Source organism: Branchiostoma lanceolatum, chromosome 3 (assembly GCF_035083965.1).
Source record: "Branchiostoma lanceolatum isolate klBraLanc5 chromosome 3, klBraLanc5.hap2, whole genome shotgun sequence".
In the NCBI taxonomy this organism is placed as follows: Eukaryota; Metazoa; Chordata; class Leptocardii; order Amphioxiformes; family Branchiostomatidae; genus Branchiostoma; species Branchiostoma lanceolatum.
The window spans coordinates 33,129,603-33,146,120 of NC_089724.1; the positions used below are offsets into that span (position 1 = coordinate 33,129,603).

Below are 16,518 nucleotides of genomic sequence, written 5' to 3' on the forward strand. Positions count from 1 at the left end.
CCTCGGTTCTTGACCCCGAGGAGGTTATAGGACATCAGACTAAATTTTATGCCGACCTGTATACCTTTAAAGATCCCCCTATGTCTCTAGACAGTGATGCATTTGTATCTTTCTTTCCAGATCCACCTTCGGTATCCTTATCCCCAAGCCAGTTAGATAGTTGTGAAGGGTTAGTTACAGAAAGGGAATTAAAAAACATCTATCGAGTCCTTTTCTCCCGGGAAGTCGCCCGGTCTAGATGGCATTCCTATAGAATTTTATAAATTCTTCTTTCATTGTCTGAAACAACCCCTGTTGGCCTCTTTTAATTATTCGTTCAAGGTTGGTCACCTTTCTGAAACACAAAAAATGGGACTTATCACTTTACTACTTAAGCAGGACTCCACGGGAAAGGACAAAGACCCATCTTACATTAAAAATTTGCGCCCCGTGACCCTATTAAATTGCGATACCCGGATACTATATAAAGCTTGGCCCTTCGCATGAAGAGCGTCATTTCAAACCTGGTTTCTTACGATCAGACAGGTTTCATGAAAGGTCGATCTATTAGCGACACTATACGGAGACTTTTAGAAATAATAGAATACTACGACAGAAATGAAATGCCAGGATTGATATTTTGTGCGGATTTTGAAAAGGCGTTCGACAAAATTAAGCAAGACTTTGTTTTTAAGGCATTGGGCTATTTCGGCTTTGGGGAGTCATTTATTACCTGGATAAAAGTGTTGTATGAAGATATATGTAGTAAAATTATCAATAGTGGATATGTTTCTGAAGAATTCCCCCTGCACCGGGGAGTAAGACAAGGATGTCCAATCTCGCCATATTTATTTGCTTTAGGAGTAGAGATACTAGCCATCAAAATAAGAAGTAATACTGCAATAACGGGTTTAACAACATATGGTCTGGAAACTAAGCTCCTACAGTTTGCAGACGACTCAAACTTCCCCCTAGTATCGAAGCTTGGCTCCTTGTATGCACTCGTTAAAGACTTAGAGATGTTTTTATTTGTGTCGGGTTTAGTGCCTAACTTTGATAAGTGTAGAATACTACGTATAGGTTCGCTAAGGGACACCAACTTTTTTGTACCTTGCTCACTACCAATACAGTGGACTGCCGGTCCGGTAGACATCTTAGGGATCCATATCCCCATCCATCCATCTGATCTTGTCCCCGCGAATTTTGATAGAAAAGAAGCAAAGATAGATAAGCTCTTAAATCCCTGGAAAGGGAAATAACTCTCTCTTCTAGGTAAAGTCACCCTGGTTAATTCTTTAATAGTACCACAATTTATATATTTGTTTCAATCCCTGCCTTCCCCGCCTCCTCCTTTTTTCGATAGGCATGAGAAAAAAACATTCAAGTTCCTTTGGGGAGATGGACCAGAACGTGTAAAAAGAAAAACACTATATAATCTATACGAACACGGTGGTCTTAAACTTAGGAACTTGCGGGCCACCGATCTTACCATGAAGGCCTCTTGGGTGCCCAAACTATATCATAATGAAAAATGATTTTGTTCCAAATTGTTTCTTTGCTCCAGTCCTTTGTTTACAACCAATGTATTTCCCTTTTCGCAACTTACATCGAATGATTTAGAAATATTGATGAAAGAGAAGGCTCCAATCAGTCAATTCTTTAGACAAGTCCTACAAGCTTGGCTAAAGTTCCAACTACGTCCTCCAGAGTGTGCACTTGAAGTCAAACAACAACTCATCTGCCTAAATTCAGGAATTCGTAGTTCAGAAAAACCTTTATTTTCAACGGCTCTTTACAACAGAGGCGTTATTTTTGTGAACGATATTATAGACTCGGATAATAACCTTTTATCGTTTGAAAATTTTGTACTTAAATTTGGGGACACCTTTTCGGAGCTTAAGTTCAACCAAATTATTTCAGCCATTCCGTACTCTTGGAAAAAATTACTGCGACAGGTGTCACCAGAATTAAGGGTTTGTATTCCTGTTTGTACAAACATAACCTGGCTTCAGCATCCAAAAATCAATAAATACTTGTACTCCTTTTTCATGTACGAGGCCAGGCTATGGGAATCATCAATCAAAATACAACAATCATGGGAGGATTATTTTAATACATTTGTAGCATGGAACAAAGTGTACAGTTTAACATACAGAATCTCGATTGACTCCCATCTACGTATTTTTCAATATAAACTGTTATTTAAATTCTTAACTACGAATAGAATACTGTATAAGTGGGGGTTGGTAGACTCATATTTATGTAGTTATTGTAAAGATGAAGAAGAGACGGCTATACATTAATTCTGGGATTGTAGAATAGTCACACATTTCTGGCGACAACTAGAAGATTGGTTTCTCCATCATACTGGATACCCCCTACATTCTAGTCGTTTTAATGTCATTTTTGGAGATCTAAATGAGAGGTGTCCAGCCCTGTCAAACATGGTCATTCTGTTAGGAAAACACTTCATCTTTAAAAATCGTCAGTGGTCTCTAAAGCTAGAATCTTTTATCTCTTACCTTTCCTACTTTTACAAATTAGAAAGCATCATTTCTAGAAGAATAGGTAAAACAGAAAAACATGTGGGGAAATGGGGAAAGTTAATTGGACATATATAATATATATGTGTGTCTGGGTATGTGTCTGTGTATATATATGCGTATTGATGAATACACATATAAATTGTTTAAATATATAAAATAATGCAATAATATTATATAAGAATATGTAAAAAGAACATGTGAAAGGAATGGGGTCTATTAACTATTATTTTCAATTAGTTTTATCTATCGGTTTTTGTTTCCATTCATGTCTGTGAACTACCTTATTTCCGTGCCATGTATGTCTTGTGTATCATTTTTGTTTGTTTGTTTATGAACCAATAAAAAATGAATGTTAAAAACAAACAAACAATGTATCTTACCATCCTTGATTGTTGGCCGTAGAGAAGGAGACACTGATTAGAGCTAAGAAATCAAAGCAATGAGTGAATTTGACGGGTCACACAGATTAATCAAATACATTCTAAACATTATAATAGTTATAGCTACGTATTGCCAAGTCTAATTTGTTCCTAAAATGTAATTATTCGGCATAGAAAGACTTCCTAAATTCATTTTTGTTACGAAGGTAGTACGAACATGTTGATGAAATCATGGAAGGGACTCAATGAAAAAAATAACTACAAGTAACTCCGTAAATAATTTTGTAAAACAGTTAAATATATTGATAAGTAAATGAATGTGGCCATTGTCCGATAATGTCACCCAACCAAGTTCTTTGCAAATTAAGGAGTACGATGCTCCTTTCATAGCGCCTGCTCCCTGAGAGATATCGTATTCATTCTAAAAGTGGTGATTCTTCGCATGTGCAGCTGTGCCAAATGACATCACCGTACTCTAACAAGGGACGAATTATACCCTTGGCCCATGTATGCCAAAGAGAACGACATTATTATATACTTTTGGCACTTTTTTTAGCTCTGATTTTTAGGTGTTTGTTCGTGATTCCGCACCATGTGAAGGTTGCTGAAATCTTCAATCTTCCAACAAAAATATTGCATTCTCGACGTAGGCAAAAATGACATAGAATGCGAAATATAGCATCGTGGGTAGCCTAATGTGCCTATTTTAAAGAAATATTAACTTTATACCATGTAGGCCACAGAGACTACTCTTGACACATTTTTTTGCGTACCGATTTTCAGGTTTTCGTTCCTGATCTCGCGCCATGGGGAGGTTACTGAAGTCTTCTATCCGACTGACGAAGACCTCGAGGTGCTCAACATCAAAAAGGCGTTGGTGGGAACGTTGTCTGCAAGGCTGCATGCAAGTGACGAGGTCTGTTGCTTTCTAATTCGAAACTGTTCGACCTATGACCTTGACGGGATCAAACCACAAGTTAGCCTACAAGGACCTGAAACGCTGCAAGCCCCTGTAACGAAAGCGACAGATGGCGTCAGTGAATGAAATGCACTATGATAACTTGAAATATTTGCTGCGTGTATTTCTGCAATAGCAGAACTTGCATGTGCCACTTGTAGATTGTTAAAAGCATTTAAATCATTGTTGCATTTCTATTTCCAAGGTTCTCGAGAAAGACCGGATTTGGCTCTACCAACTGAATGAAACTGGACATGAAGGTACATTGTCATAATATTGACATTGTGTATTTACCTTTAATAAGCTTGATACTCCTCGAATTTTAAGTCAATTATAGAAGTCTTATCATAAAGATTATTTTCTGATATATACATAATTTGCATAATCAATCTATGCTTGCCAGGTGACCATCTATCGACATACAAAGTAAACCCAACACCTGAAGGACTGGTGTTTCAAAGGACCAAACATGGACACGTTGTGGAGAAAGCAAAAGTTAAAAATGAGAAGGTATTTGTTTAATTCCTATGGGACTATAAACGATGTGATATGTTAGCCTGGTCGTCAAGATGAGTGTCAAGCTGATGTTGACTTTTAGAACTATATGTTTTGAAATCTTTTGAGTGTACATGCTGATTTGGGTCTCCATCAATAGATATGCTGTGGGGGGGGGGGGGCTTTTTTCAAGCGCTCCATCGCTAGTTGTAAGAAATAGACAGGATTTGATTTGATAAAATTTGGACGTATTCATCTTACGAACATATCTTAGAGTTTGAAATGCATTCATTCTTCTCACGATTTTGTGCTACGCTACGCAATGTGCCCTAACATTTCTCTGTTTCCTTCAGTGGTTGGAAATGGAGTTAACCAGTAAAACAATTGCAATTTTGAATATCCTACTTTTCTTTTGACTGTAAATTTGCGATTGTTTGTCCTTCCCCTCTTACGTGAGGTGCAATCCTGCTCATGATCATGTTTCATGGACATGGAAACCCGGCCAAATATCTCTCTGTTAAATTCTGTACGGGTGGGATGCAAGACTTAACTCTCTGAAACGATATGTGCATAGGCTAGGCTTATTTACTTTAACATTTTTTTAACGGCGCCAAAAATGGCGTAATTATGTTTAATGAGATCAGTAAACAAAAACGTCTCAAGTTAGGGCACCCTCGTTTAATTCTCCAAGCAAAGGTTTCGATCGGGGGGCAGGGAGCGTCTGGGATTTTTGGCGACGCCTCAGGGGCGAGCCAAATTTTTACTATATTGTGTGCAGATTGCAAGAATTCTAGGAATTGTACAGGAATGTGAAAGTCCATGGGACGATAACTCAAGAATGCCTGGATGTATTGTCTTCTTATTTTGTAGGTAGGTAGGTCTGTGGGAGACCTTGTAATGATTGGATTTTGGGCCCCCTAGCGACTTTCTATGGTACTGCAGGGGAACTATCACTTTTCAAATCTCGTCTTCTGAACCTACTATAGTCATGATTTTTAAGTGGTGGATAGCTCTTTGTTGGGAAAATATGTCCTGTAGATTTGGACCCCCTAGCGGCTTTTTTTTTAACTGCAGGAGCTGATTTTGACTCAAACTTTGAAAGAGAATAACGCAAGAAGGGGATGACGGATCATCATAATTTTTGGTGTGTGGATAGCTTAAGTGATGATTTACATAATCATATGCCAATTATGCAAATCAATATCTGATTTGCATAATAAATGAGTTAATAAATCAGCTGAATTCTATCATAGGACCTTCAAACACATAACATATGTAACTGAGAAAGAAATAAATATCGATAGATATCAATTATGCAAATCGACACTTAATTTGCATGATTAATGACAAAATACTATGAATCCATAGTGGTAAATGATGGGGATTTCATTTTTGCACCATTTGGAAGTTAAGTAAATGTGGCCACTATTAGACACAAATCTTGCATAGAGGGCCTTATTTACATAATTTATGAGGAAACGGTACGATATCTTTTTTTGTGAAAACAAGATTTTCATACATTGGACAACTTGTGTTCATTTGGTAGAGAAGGTGATTGACTGATATGATTTATGCGAGGTCCTTATTTGCATGTGGGCTAAAAACGAAAACGTTAACAGAGACCACCGTCGCCATGGCAACATCTTTTCATGTTGCCAATCTTGTTAAATCTCTGCTCGGAGAATACGGTCGTTATTCCGATTCACCTAATATATGTGCTTCGCTACCATTTTTTTATGATTTCATATCTGTACACGATCCGTTTTTGCTGGATGGTTCCCTTATTATGTTCTGTTATGAAATTTTGAAAACCCCCCCCCAAAAAAAATTATAATAATATATGTGCTTAGTTGGTATTTGAATAGCTTGAAAAAAAAAAGATGAAGATCGCAGACGATAAACATGATTTCGTCTTTGCAGAAAATAAAGTACAGCTGGGATTTGAGAATCGCGCGTGCAGTTCATGTCGATGAATCTTTTACCGCCCCAAGAGAAACTACGGATGGGTAATATATGTTCCATACTTTTCTTCAATGAATCAGGTAGGATGCAGTTTTGCGAATTACATTTCTGTTTTCAGTTTAGAAAATGAGTAACCTGCTGTTCATATATTTTCATTTGAACGACATTTCTGTTTAAGTACAGCAAACTGAGTAAACCGCTGTTCATAAATATTTTCTGTTTACGAATTGTCGACAGGTTCAACCCAAGCGCTGGATTACCGGGAGACCCAGAAAAACATCGAGGGTTACAAGATGACCCATTCGGTAAGCCAAAACGTATACGTAAGAACGAGACAACGTTTGACATCCTACTATAAGCTCACCTAACTCCATATATATATATATACGGCGTCAGAAAAGGCAGATACAATGAAAGTCAAACACGTGTCGACAACGATATAATGAATGTATTGTTAGTTATTCCTACATCTTCATCTGAAATTGTTTCTGACCCATGTTTCAGTTCAGTTTACCTCATCTTTAATGCAACTCTTGAGGTGACACCAGCGTCTCCTAATTGATAATCACGATTAGTTTCAGAATAGCCATAACCTAAAGACTGAAACTCTCTGATCGTTGTTTGAGACGTTAAACTGTTGTTCCAGATCTCCCCCTCATGCATGCGAACTCCTCCAGTCAGCTGACCCTCCTTGGGATGGAACAGTTCGATGACGATGTGACTCCACCCTCCAACCTTACCAGAGGGTCTCTCATCATCATATATGTACGAACTATCATTTTCAATATTTCTTCGACTTTAGATTTGACGTGACTGAATTGATCTTCATATGTAAATTTTCTTGGTTAGAGTCAAGTGACACCAACATTTAAAACATGTGCATCTGCTTTTTCTGGTAATGACGATATTATAGATTGCATTTGTCACTTATATCATAGATGTTATATTTACATTCACCATGAAGGGCACCAAGGCTTTATTTGCATAACTTACGAGAAAAGACTAGAATTCCCTTCTTTGCTTAACTTTGATGATATATGCTAATAAAGATCTCTTTGCATAAACTAAATGAGAAGCCTATGTGTAATACATTAATCGTAAACGTCGACATGATTTGCCGAAGGTATGAGGTCTTAGAACGCTAGTTTCTGTCTAGTCCTGTTGATGTGAAAATATTACAGATTTTAAAGACCGTTCGTTGTGTTGAGAAAGGTCGCATTTTTTAGAGGTGATAACACTAATTCGCCTAAATCGGCAGTACTAGTGTAACCTTATATCCTTTGCTTTATGAATTGGCTATTGACTGAATGTGTTAAATGTAAGCGGCAATGTACTTCTAAAGGAGTATTTTCCCTGTGGAAACCGGGTATGCCCCAACAAAAACGCCGTCATTCTCAACGCTCTCGGTCCTTCAAAATTGCAATAAAAACGACTATATGTTACATAACGAATATATGTCAACTAATGTTGAGTTTGCAAAAACAATAGCTTTTATTTCTCTGGATAAGCATATCTTGTTTCATATACCTTAGCCGAAGCCACCTGAGCTGGACCTTGCTCAAATAAAGGATGTCATTCTCGGGAATCTGACATGTGTGAGGAATCATCATAGAAGAAAGGGTAAACTATGTTGAATCAGTCCTTATAAGATATGGTTAAATCTGGATTTAATGTTCACATTAATTTTTTGAGCATTCTCGATCTTTGGTTGTGAAGACTTTGAACGGAAGCAATAGATCATATGTAAGATTTTTAAGGAGTATAGGGCAACTTCAGCGAGCGTGTACAGACTAACTTGGTAAGGATTCATTCTTTTCTAAACAGCACCAATTTAGCCTTGGGATCTATTAAACAGAAGTACTTACATGTATATGGTTCACAATGTTTTTAAGCTACACGGTTTTAAACACTACTGCGCTTCGAATATGACGTTACAGTTGTGAAAATGGCTGAATTAAAGTATCTTCGTTTTCAGAATCATTGCAAAGACCGAAATGCCTCCAACAGCTTATCGCTCTAATGGACCGTTTGTCAGAGAATGACCTTGGCGTCCTAGTAGATCAGCATGTCAATGTCAACTACTCAGACTCTATCGAAGAAGAAAACTGCAACATCATGGTGGACGCCCTCGGCAGCCTTGGTAGCGAGGCTGCACAGCGGCTCCTTACCAAAACTGTTCTACTGGCCAAGGGAGCCTCAGCGAAACTCATACAGCGGATGCTTGTCAGTTTTGTGAGCATGACCACCCCGCCTGTCAAGGTAGGTGTACTTCTTTATATAGAAATCTTTATTGGCACAACAGAAGTACAGCGACTTCCGTAAGGTCTTCTACAACTAAACATGCAAACAATAACAATGGGATACAAAATAATTCACCTTAGTACAAATATAACAAGTATATGAATACTTCAACATGTCGAGTTTCACCTATCACTTACACTGCTAGTTCTAAGATCTAAACATTCTTTGATATATTTACCTATTTGTACACAGTAAGGGTTGTCTCCTTCTAGAATGTATTTGAATTTATCTATAGAATGGAATGCATCAAATTCTGTTGAGCAGGCGGAAAGAAGGCTGAACAGCTTTGAGCGCTTATCATGATATCGTGGACAATCTAGGATAAAGTGTTGTTTATCTTCAATCTCATTTGGACAGAATGGACAAAACCTGTGGTCACGGGGAATTTTAAGGTATCTTCTAAACACAATAGAATATGTTAGAAACTAAATTTTTCGAGTAGGTTTAAAAGCAGTTTCATATTGTAAGGAGTAAATGACGTTTCTTTCTACATATCTAAGGAGTTCGTGAGAGCTTTGGAGAAACTGTGTTTCGACAAGAAAATTGAATTCGAAGGTAGGATGCACAGTTATTTACTATTGATTTTTTTGCGTTTCAATCCAAAATCCAAAATAGAATATTCAACCATATATTGTGTAAATAACAACTATCAATAGAAATGCTTTAACAGATGATTTTCTTGGCAAAAACGCAACAAAAGCAAAATAACGTACTTTTGACATTTAGATCCTAAGGATGAGTCGATAGTCCACAACACCGCTGTTCTCATACTCGGGGTTGTCGCCGACCGTCTAAAGGGTACGGACAAGGAGAAAGCGAAAAGCCTTGTCGGAAAAGTCGAGGACATCCTAGGAATCCATGGTAAGTAGACGTCCTTGACTATAATTATCTTCGCCGAGTACTTGTACTCGGAGAAGATTATGTTTTCGGTTGAGAAATCTGTTGGGTGGGTCTGAATGTATGTCAAGAGCATAACTCAAGAAAGCTTCAATGAATCTTTATGATTTTTGGTAGGTGTGTAGTGGTTGTGCAAAGGAAGGTCAAGTTCGAAAATGGTTCACCTTGCGTTTTTCAACAGTACTGCAGCGCAGTTTGCATCTTTTTGTGTTTGTATGTAGGCCAAAAAAGTGACGGAAACGTTGATGGATCTTCATGACTTTCTGTAGGTGTGTAGATGTTGTAGAAATGGAGGTCAAGTTCGAAAATGATTTATCTGGCGCTTTCCTACAGTACTGCAGCATGCTTTGTGTGTACGTGAGTTTGTATGTCGCCAACATAACTCGAGGAGCTGTTGACGGTTGTGCATGATATTAAGTGGATAGGTAGGGGTGTCAAAGAGGAAGGTCAAGTTCGATAATGGGCCTCCTAGCGGATATCTAAGGTATTGCAGCGGAGCTTTAAAGTTTGAGGCCAAATTTTCTGGAGGCGTCAGGTTCATCATTTTTAGGTGGTAGATAGCTTCTGGGACAGCAAGTGAGTGGTGTAAATAAAGGCCCCCTAGCTGCTTGTTTGGAACTGCAGTTGGCGTTTTTGTTGTTACCTTCGGAGACGAATAACTCCAGCAGGGATTGATGGATTATCATAATTTATGGCATGTGAATAGTTTGGGTGATGCTTTACATTATTGAATACTTATCGAAATAACGAAATAATTTGCATAATAAATGAGGAATGTTTACCAATCCGGACTGTTACGCATTCACTGTTCGCGTGGCACAAGTCAAAACAAAAATAATTGAACGTCGCCTGGACACGGCGTTTCTCAATTCACCGCCATTATGTTTCAACTGCGCACATGTGACTATATACATGGCATGTTACAAGAATTCTTAACACAACATTTATGTAAAAACAAAAATGAAAACGTTGGCGATCGATACATATAAGAAATTATGTGCAAGCAGCAGGCACTACAGAAGGCATTTTACTAACTTAGCTTTATGTGGTTTGTAGAATGCCGTTGTATATACCACACATACGCTGGATGTGGACCACAATCCTTCGTAGATGAGAGTACAAAGAGGTTCTTGTACAGATAGTGATCTAAATATCATCAAAACCAGGAAAGCCTTCAGAACAGACCCATCAGGAGCGCTAGCGTTGCACGTCTTTAGGACCAACCCCGAGGCACACGAGCACAATATGCAACACCTGACTAAACTCCTCTCCAGGGTGTTTCACATTAAAGCCAGAGACACGAAAAAAGATATCATAAAACAGTAACAGTCAGGTCTCACAAATCTAACAGTAACACTCCACAAAACCAAGTAAAACAGGAGGCTTAAGAGAGATATTGTCAATAGCAGTAGGGGCAAGAGTCATAGTCACTACCAACATAACGTTTCAGACGGAGTTGTCGCAACTGCAGTAGGCATTGACAGCACGGGTCATGATGTCCACACCATCCTTGTAAAATTCGACAGTGATCGCGTTGGCAAACAAACAATTGCCGACAATACAAGAAAGATTTACCCAAACGCAGTACTCATTACAAGACAACGTTTAGTTCCCCAACGGTTACGACAAGCGGACGATCCAAGTACAATGAGAACAGTATCCTCTGTCTTTAGCATGGGGCTGTACATACTCTGATATAGTTCGAGGTAAATCAATGGGCAAAATTGAGCGCAAAGCTCATTTTTCCCCAGGTCAGTTATATGTTGTCTTAAGTCGTGTTGAGTTTGAACGGAATGTATCTATTGGGATATAAACCGTATGCAATTACAATATCGTCAACCAAAATATATGTTCTTAAAGAAATGGAACGCCTACAACAGCTACCTGTGCCAAAGGTTACACAACAACCTAACACAGAAGACCACGATACTTGCATTAATGTAAAGTTCCTGAATATACTCATGCGCGGAACATCTAGAAGACATGAGAGCTGACAGATCAACACAACCGGTCGATGTCTTCTGCTTCGTGGAAACCTTCCTGAATGGCCAACATTACTTAACATTTTCTGCCACAAGCAACGGCCTTTAGAACAGACAGACATTGAACAGATGGAGGGGTGATGACGTCAATCCTACACAGCTCCATATTTCAGAGATGGACTGGAGTGCATACATGTAGCTACCACAGTCACTAAACTATCGACCACAGTCAACAGCATTAACATCTACAGACCACACTCCTTGCCTGAAGCAGCCTTTATCGATAGACTAAAAAAACTTCAGACATCAACTTCCAAGTGACATCTTGACAATCACCCTTGGTGATTTCAATTTTGACCTCTTCCTCCCCAAATCCTTAGAATCCGTAACGGGACAGTGACAATAGTACCCTTCTAGATCACGTTTATGTCTGTGGACATGTACAAGACAGTATCAGAGTTACTGTAATCATCATCTTCTGTGTTGCCTTGATATAACAACAAACTGCTACTTAAGGTAATACTGTCCATACACACAAAGTCACATTTTTGACATGTTAACTCTTGGCACATATAATTCAAACGCTCTTCTAACAACAGCAATTATAATTACATAGGCATTGATTGTAACATAGATTTCTTATCTAATTTGCAAACTACTATACCCTGTACATAACACACACATGTCAATTGATAGACTCAACTTAATATATGAGGTAACATTTATAAACATAATAGATATAAGAACTCTATAAAAACACCGCTCTCTGCACTCTTTATAGAACCCCTTGCTTATTCGGCGAAGATATGTGTTCGTGGAACTCTAGTTAGTTTTAGCATAAGGCCTCAGCAAGTTAATTCTATGGCCATGGATGACATGCTCTGCAGAATCCAATTAGCCCAACTTTAATAATGTAAAACATAAGATACTTATTTTGTTGTAGTCAATAGTTTTATTCCATACGTATGTCTTGTTCTATGTTTAGTGTTGTTGCCATACTTTGTACCTGCTACAATAGTCGCGCAATAAAGTTCTTCTTCTAATGCGAGAGAGCGACAAAACACAAGATGGGTATAGGAACTAAAAAAAAAACTTTGCAGGAAAGTAGGAAAACGATTTTAAAGAGAATGTAAAATAATCACACTGTTCATCGTTCGGTTGATGAGTCATAACCTTATGTCTAGTTCAAAAGGGTGCATTGCCTTTACCTTAACTGTAGACCCATGGCATCACCGGCATCTGAGATCCACAATGACCGCTGACGAACTAGACAAACATTATCATGACAAAGCTACTCTCCTCGAGTCGCTGGGAAACGCTGAGTTTGACAGCTCGTTTGAACACCTCCTGTCCTACGTGAACAACACCGACAGCCCACCACTGTTGCGGAGAAGCGCACTGTCCGCAATTAGGAAGTATGACCACCGTGAGGTGAGCCAGCATTAGCTTAGCCATTCTAATCCGCATTTTCTATGCATTTATTCCTGTGTTTTGTATTCTCCTCACATGTATTTTAATGTGCTTTATGAAAGTTAGTATTGAATTTTGAATATTGTTCAGTAACCAGGGCAATAGCCTTCGGGTAGCCATGGCTGTACTTTTTTTTTAACAGCCAAATAAATAAATACAATACAATTAATCGGGTTCAATAACAAGGGACTCTAACCATTACCGTATCACTAACACATATATGTATATTTCTTACCACATTCCTTTTTTCAACTTTAAACATATATGCTGTCATGAAGATCGTTGGTACTTCTGTAATATATCCCACTATGGCTTCTTCATCTTCTTTTATGCTGAAAACTTAAGGTGTATTAGTCATGGCGGAGGTTATTGACACGATTCTCTTAACAAAAACCCTAAGTTTTTTTACTGTTGAAAAGCTGCTCCTGTCAATACTGATTGTTTTGGCACTATTGAAAGGGTGTTCCTGTCAATTGAACTTTTAGCACTATTGACAGAAGGTTTCTATAGATGGTAGTTTTGGGGCACTATCGACAGGATGTTCCTTTTATACGAGTTTGAGTGAATACGTACTGCTGTTGGTTTTATAACAGGCTCATTTTTTAATCAGATAAGTTTAAAATGTGCACAAAGGTCAAGGCACATGTCGTCTGGAGACTGAAATGTCTGAAATATCTTTCTTGTAGGTATCTCAAAAATCTTTTTTGTGCGACTGAGATGACTTCAAGATAACCAAATCCTTGGAAGTCAGGCAGAAGATGAACTCCTTCGATTGAAAAAATGAGCCTGTTCTAAAACCACTAAAACTGCATTACTTTATTGACCCGCCCTCGTAACATTTGTGAAAACACCCCACGATTATGTCATTCCTCAACCCTGACGATTATCTTGTAAAATGGTGCAAAACAAGACTTTTTTTTGATGCCAAGAATATTCGACTGGAATAATAAAGAATGCCGTAATCGGGTGTCGAACCCACGGCCTTCTGCATGCAAGACTTGTAATTCGACAGCTCTTCCCTTTGAGCTATTGCATCGATTCTGTCATAGAACCTCTACTAGTTCATGTCCTGTTCCTTTATATATTTCTTCAACCAAGTTCTAATAGTATTTTTGTTATCAGTTTGCCGACTCGTCTATGTAAGACATGCAGGCAGGACTGCTCAACTAGTCTCAATGCTATTCGAAAAGAAATGAGAACAATACACAGTGTTTAATTGCAATGTCAAAAGCGTAATCTCCTGGGATTATGGCCTCATTTTCCGCAATGCACAATAGTATGGCCATTCAAACCTTGCCTTTACCAAACACATTTTGAATCAATGCCGTCTTACTTTAACCTGAATGGTTGTTGATTATTCTATGTTTCTTGGTTCAACAATAAACGCTATATTTCCTCAGGCCGCGAGTCTCCTCCTGGACAGCGCGCTGTTTGATGAGGAGGAGCATGTCCGCTATCACGCTGCCGTTCAGTACCAAATGCATCCCAAAGCGCTCAATCTTCAGAAGATAAAACAGAACATGGCAAACGGGTAAATTTTGCTTCGTTATCGTTCAAACTGCTCTGACCTCCTTATAGACCTAATACTTGTCAAGCATTGTCTTGCTCACTCTGTGTCAATACATTACAAAAATGACATTTCTACGCCCGGGAAGAAGATTGATTATATGATTTTGTTGTTTTAGGTCTATCAACATCGACCACTACCTTGATGACCTGAAAGAGAAGATACATGTCATGTCAGCAGATTCTAATCGCAGGCAGCGCAGACGTGTGGGAAGTATACTTCAGGTAAGCAGTATTTTGCTACCTTGTGCATATTAGATAGGAAAGCCTTCATAATCTGTTCGTGAGGCCTTGACCTCCGCCGTTGCTTCTCACTAGTGGCAGAGTTCTAAAGTTATATAATCTAACATCGGACAGTGTGCACAGTAGGGTTGGCAGATGCATAAAGTTGAACGTGAAGCTTTGAAATCCATGGTCATAACTTGGCCAATGTTACAATTCAACATTTCTACGTTGTAGGGCGACAGGGAAAATGCATTAAATAGACAAAGAAATAAAAGATAACACTATTATTTACATTGTAATACTGGTCGGGAAAGGTTGATCATAGTTATCGCAAGTTAGAAGAGGCCTGAAACAGCTATTTAGTTTTTTTTTTTAAATTTATTTATTCATCTTTAGGGTAGTCCCTTCAGCTGACTCAGCAGCTGATTTCCAAGGGAGCCCTTACATACAGATAATAAGTAAAGGTCATAAAATGATAATTAAACATAGGAATAGTACAGAACAAACTCAATATAACAAACAATAGCACTGAAATCATCCAACAAAAGCAAACAAATGATGTTGAGAGGGTCAGAGGTCAAAGCAGTAACATAGGAGTAAAATAATCATATAATCAAAACTAGAGTTCCACGACCTCATACCTTCGCCGACTGATGTTAGCCTTTTCGAGTGAATGCTTATCACTCAGTATGTAAATAAGGTCCTCGATTGCATGAATTTCAAGTGATCCTTTTCTCTACACTAAACACAGCATTAAAGTAAAATCTTAGAAAAGAGGGCCATTGTAGCATTTCCTCATATATTATGTAAATGAGGCCATCATGATTTATGTCTGATAACTTCCACATTTGATTATCTCCCAAACGCCACAAGAATGAAATCCCATCATTTACCACTCTGGAATTATAGTATTTGTCATATATTATGCAAATTAGGTATTCGTTTGCATAATTGATATCTATCAATATTCCTCTCTTTCTCAGTTACATGTCACGTGTTTAACTACAATGGAATGCAAGGGTTTGTATACTTTTTCACATCACAAATCCTGATGTGCATGATTCTTATACGATCATGTAAATCATCACTCAAACTATGTACATCCCTACAAATCATGACGATCCGTCATCACCTTCTTGAGTTACTAGTATTCTCTTTCAAAGTTTAAAAAAAACCCATACCTATATACCTACACGAGTTCTCCCAAGAGTTATAGAAATAATCACTGTAAGAATATTTTTGCTTAACTGGTATCATAACTTTTTTCTTTACTACGGAAAATAAGGCAATTTGTTGGTACTGTATTTGCTTCAATTATGCCCTTATTTTCATAGTCGACATATCAATCAGTTTTTATCAAACCTATACCTTCCAACAGGGAGAGCGTTAGATCGTAAGGCGGCTGTATTTATGCCCGTGTGACCTCCCTGACCCCAAAACAGAGCCCTGCACCAGGCATGTAAAGTATCACATGTGTCCTCCAGGGACGTCTCACAGGGAGCCTGCGCTGGTTAACTAGGTCACCTGTCAGTGCAATTTAACCAGAATATATAGACTTAAAAATAGCAAATTGAAAGGGAATTGTAGACATTTCCTTATAAATTATGTTGATGAGGCCTTGTCATGCATGATTTTTGTCTGATATTGTTCACCTTTACTTAGCTTCCTAATGATACAAGAATGAAATTCCAATCATCTACTATTGTAGTATTTTCAACTAGCATTTTCTCATTAATTATGCAAAATAGGTAGCTATT

The 16,518-nt window shown here is 38.2% G+C and overlaps 1 protein-coding gene across 1 annotated transcript in view; it reads left to right on the forward strand.

Annotated features, from left to right (window-relative positions):
• Positions 1-16,518, forward strand: part of LOC136431489 (uncharacterized) — a 48,939-nt gene that overhangs the window by 21,823 nt on the left and 10,598 nt on the right. The window contains exons 4-16 of the mRNA XM_066422880.1: positions 3,689-3,821; positions 4,069-4,123; positions 4,267-4,373; positions 6,279-6,364; positions 6,558-6,625; positions 6,967-7,085; positions 7,853-7,940; positions 8,296-8,579; positions 9,122-9,176; positions 9,348-9,482; positions 12,720-12,931; positions 14,371-14,501; positions 14,656-14,761. Of these exons, the coding sequence (XP_066278977.1) occupies positions 3,689-3,821; positions 4,069-4,123; positions 4,267-4,373; positions 6,279-6,364; positions 6,558-6,625; positions 6,967-7,085; positions 7,853-7,940; positions 8,296-8,579; positions 9,122-9,176; positions 9,348-9,482; positions 12,720-12,931; positions 14,371-14,501; positions 14,656-14,761 (1,579 nt within the window). The remainder of the gene's footprint in view (positions 1-3,688; positions 3,822-4,068; positions 4,124-4,266; positions 4,374-6,278; positions 6,365-6,557; positions 6,626-6,966; positions 7,086-7,852; positions 7,941-8,295; positions 8,580-9,121; positions 9,177-9,347; positions 9,483-12,719; positions 12,932-14,370; positions 14,502-14,655; positions 14,762-16,518) is intronic.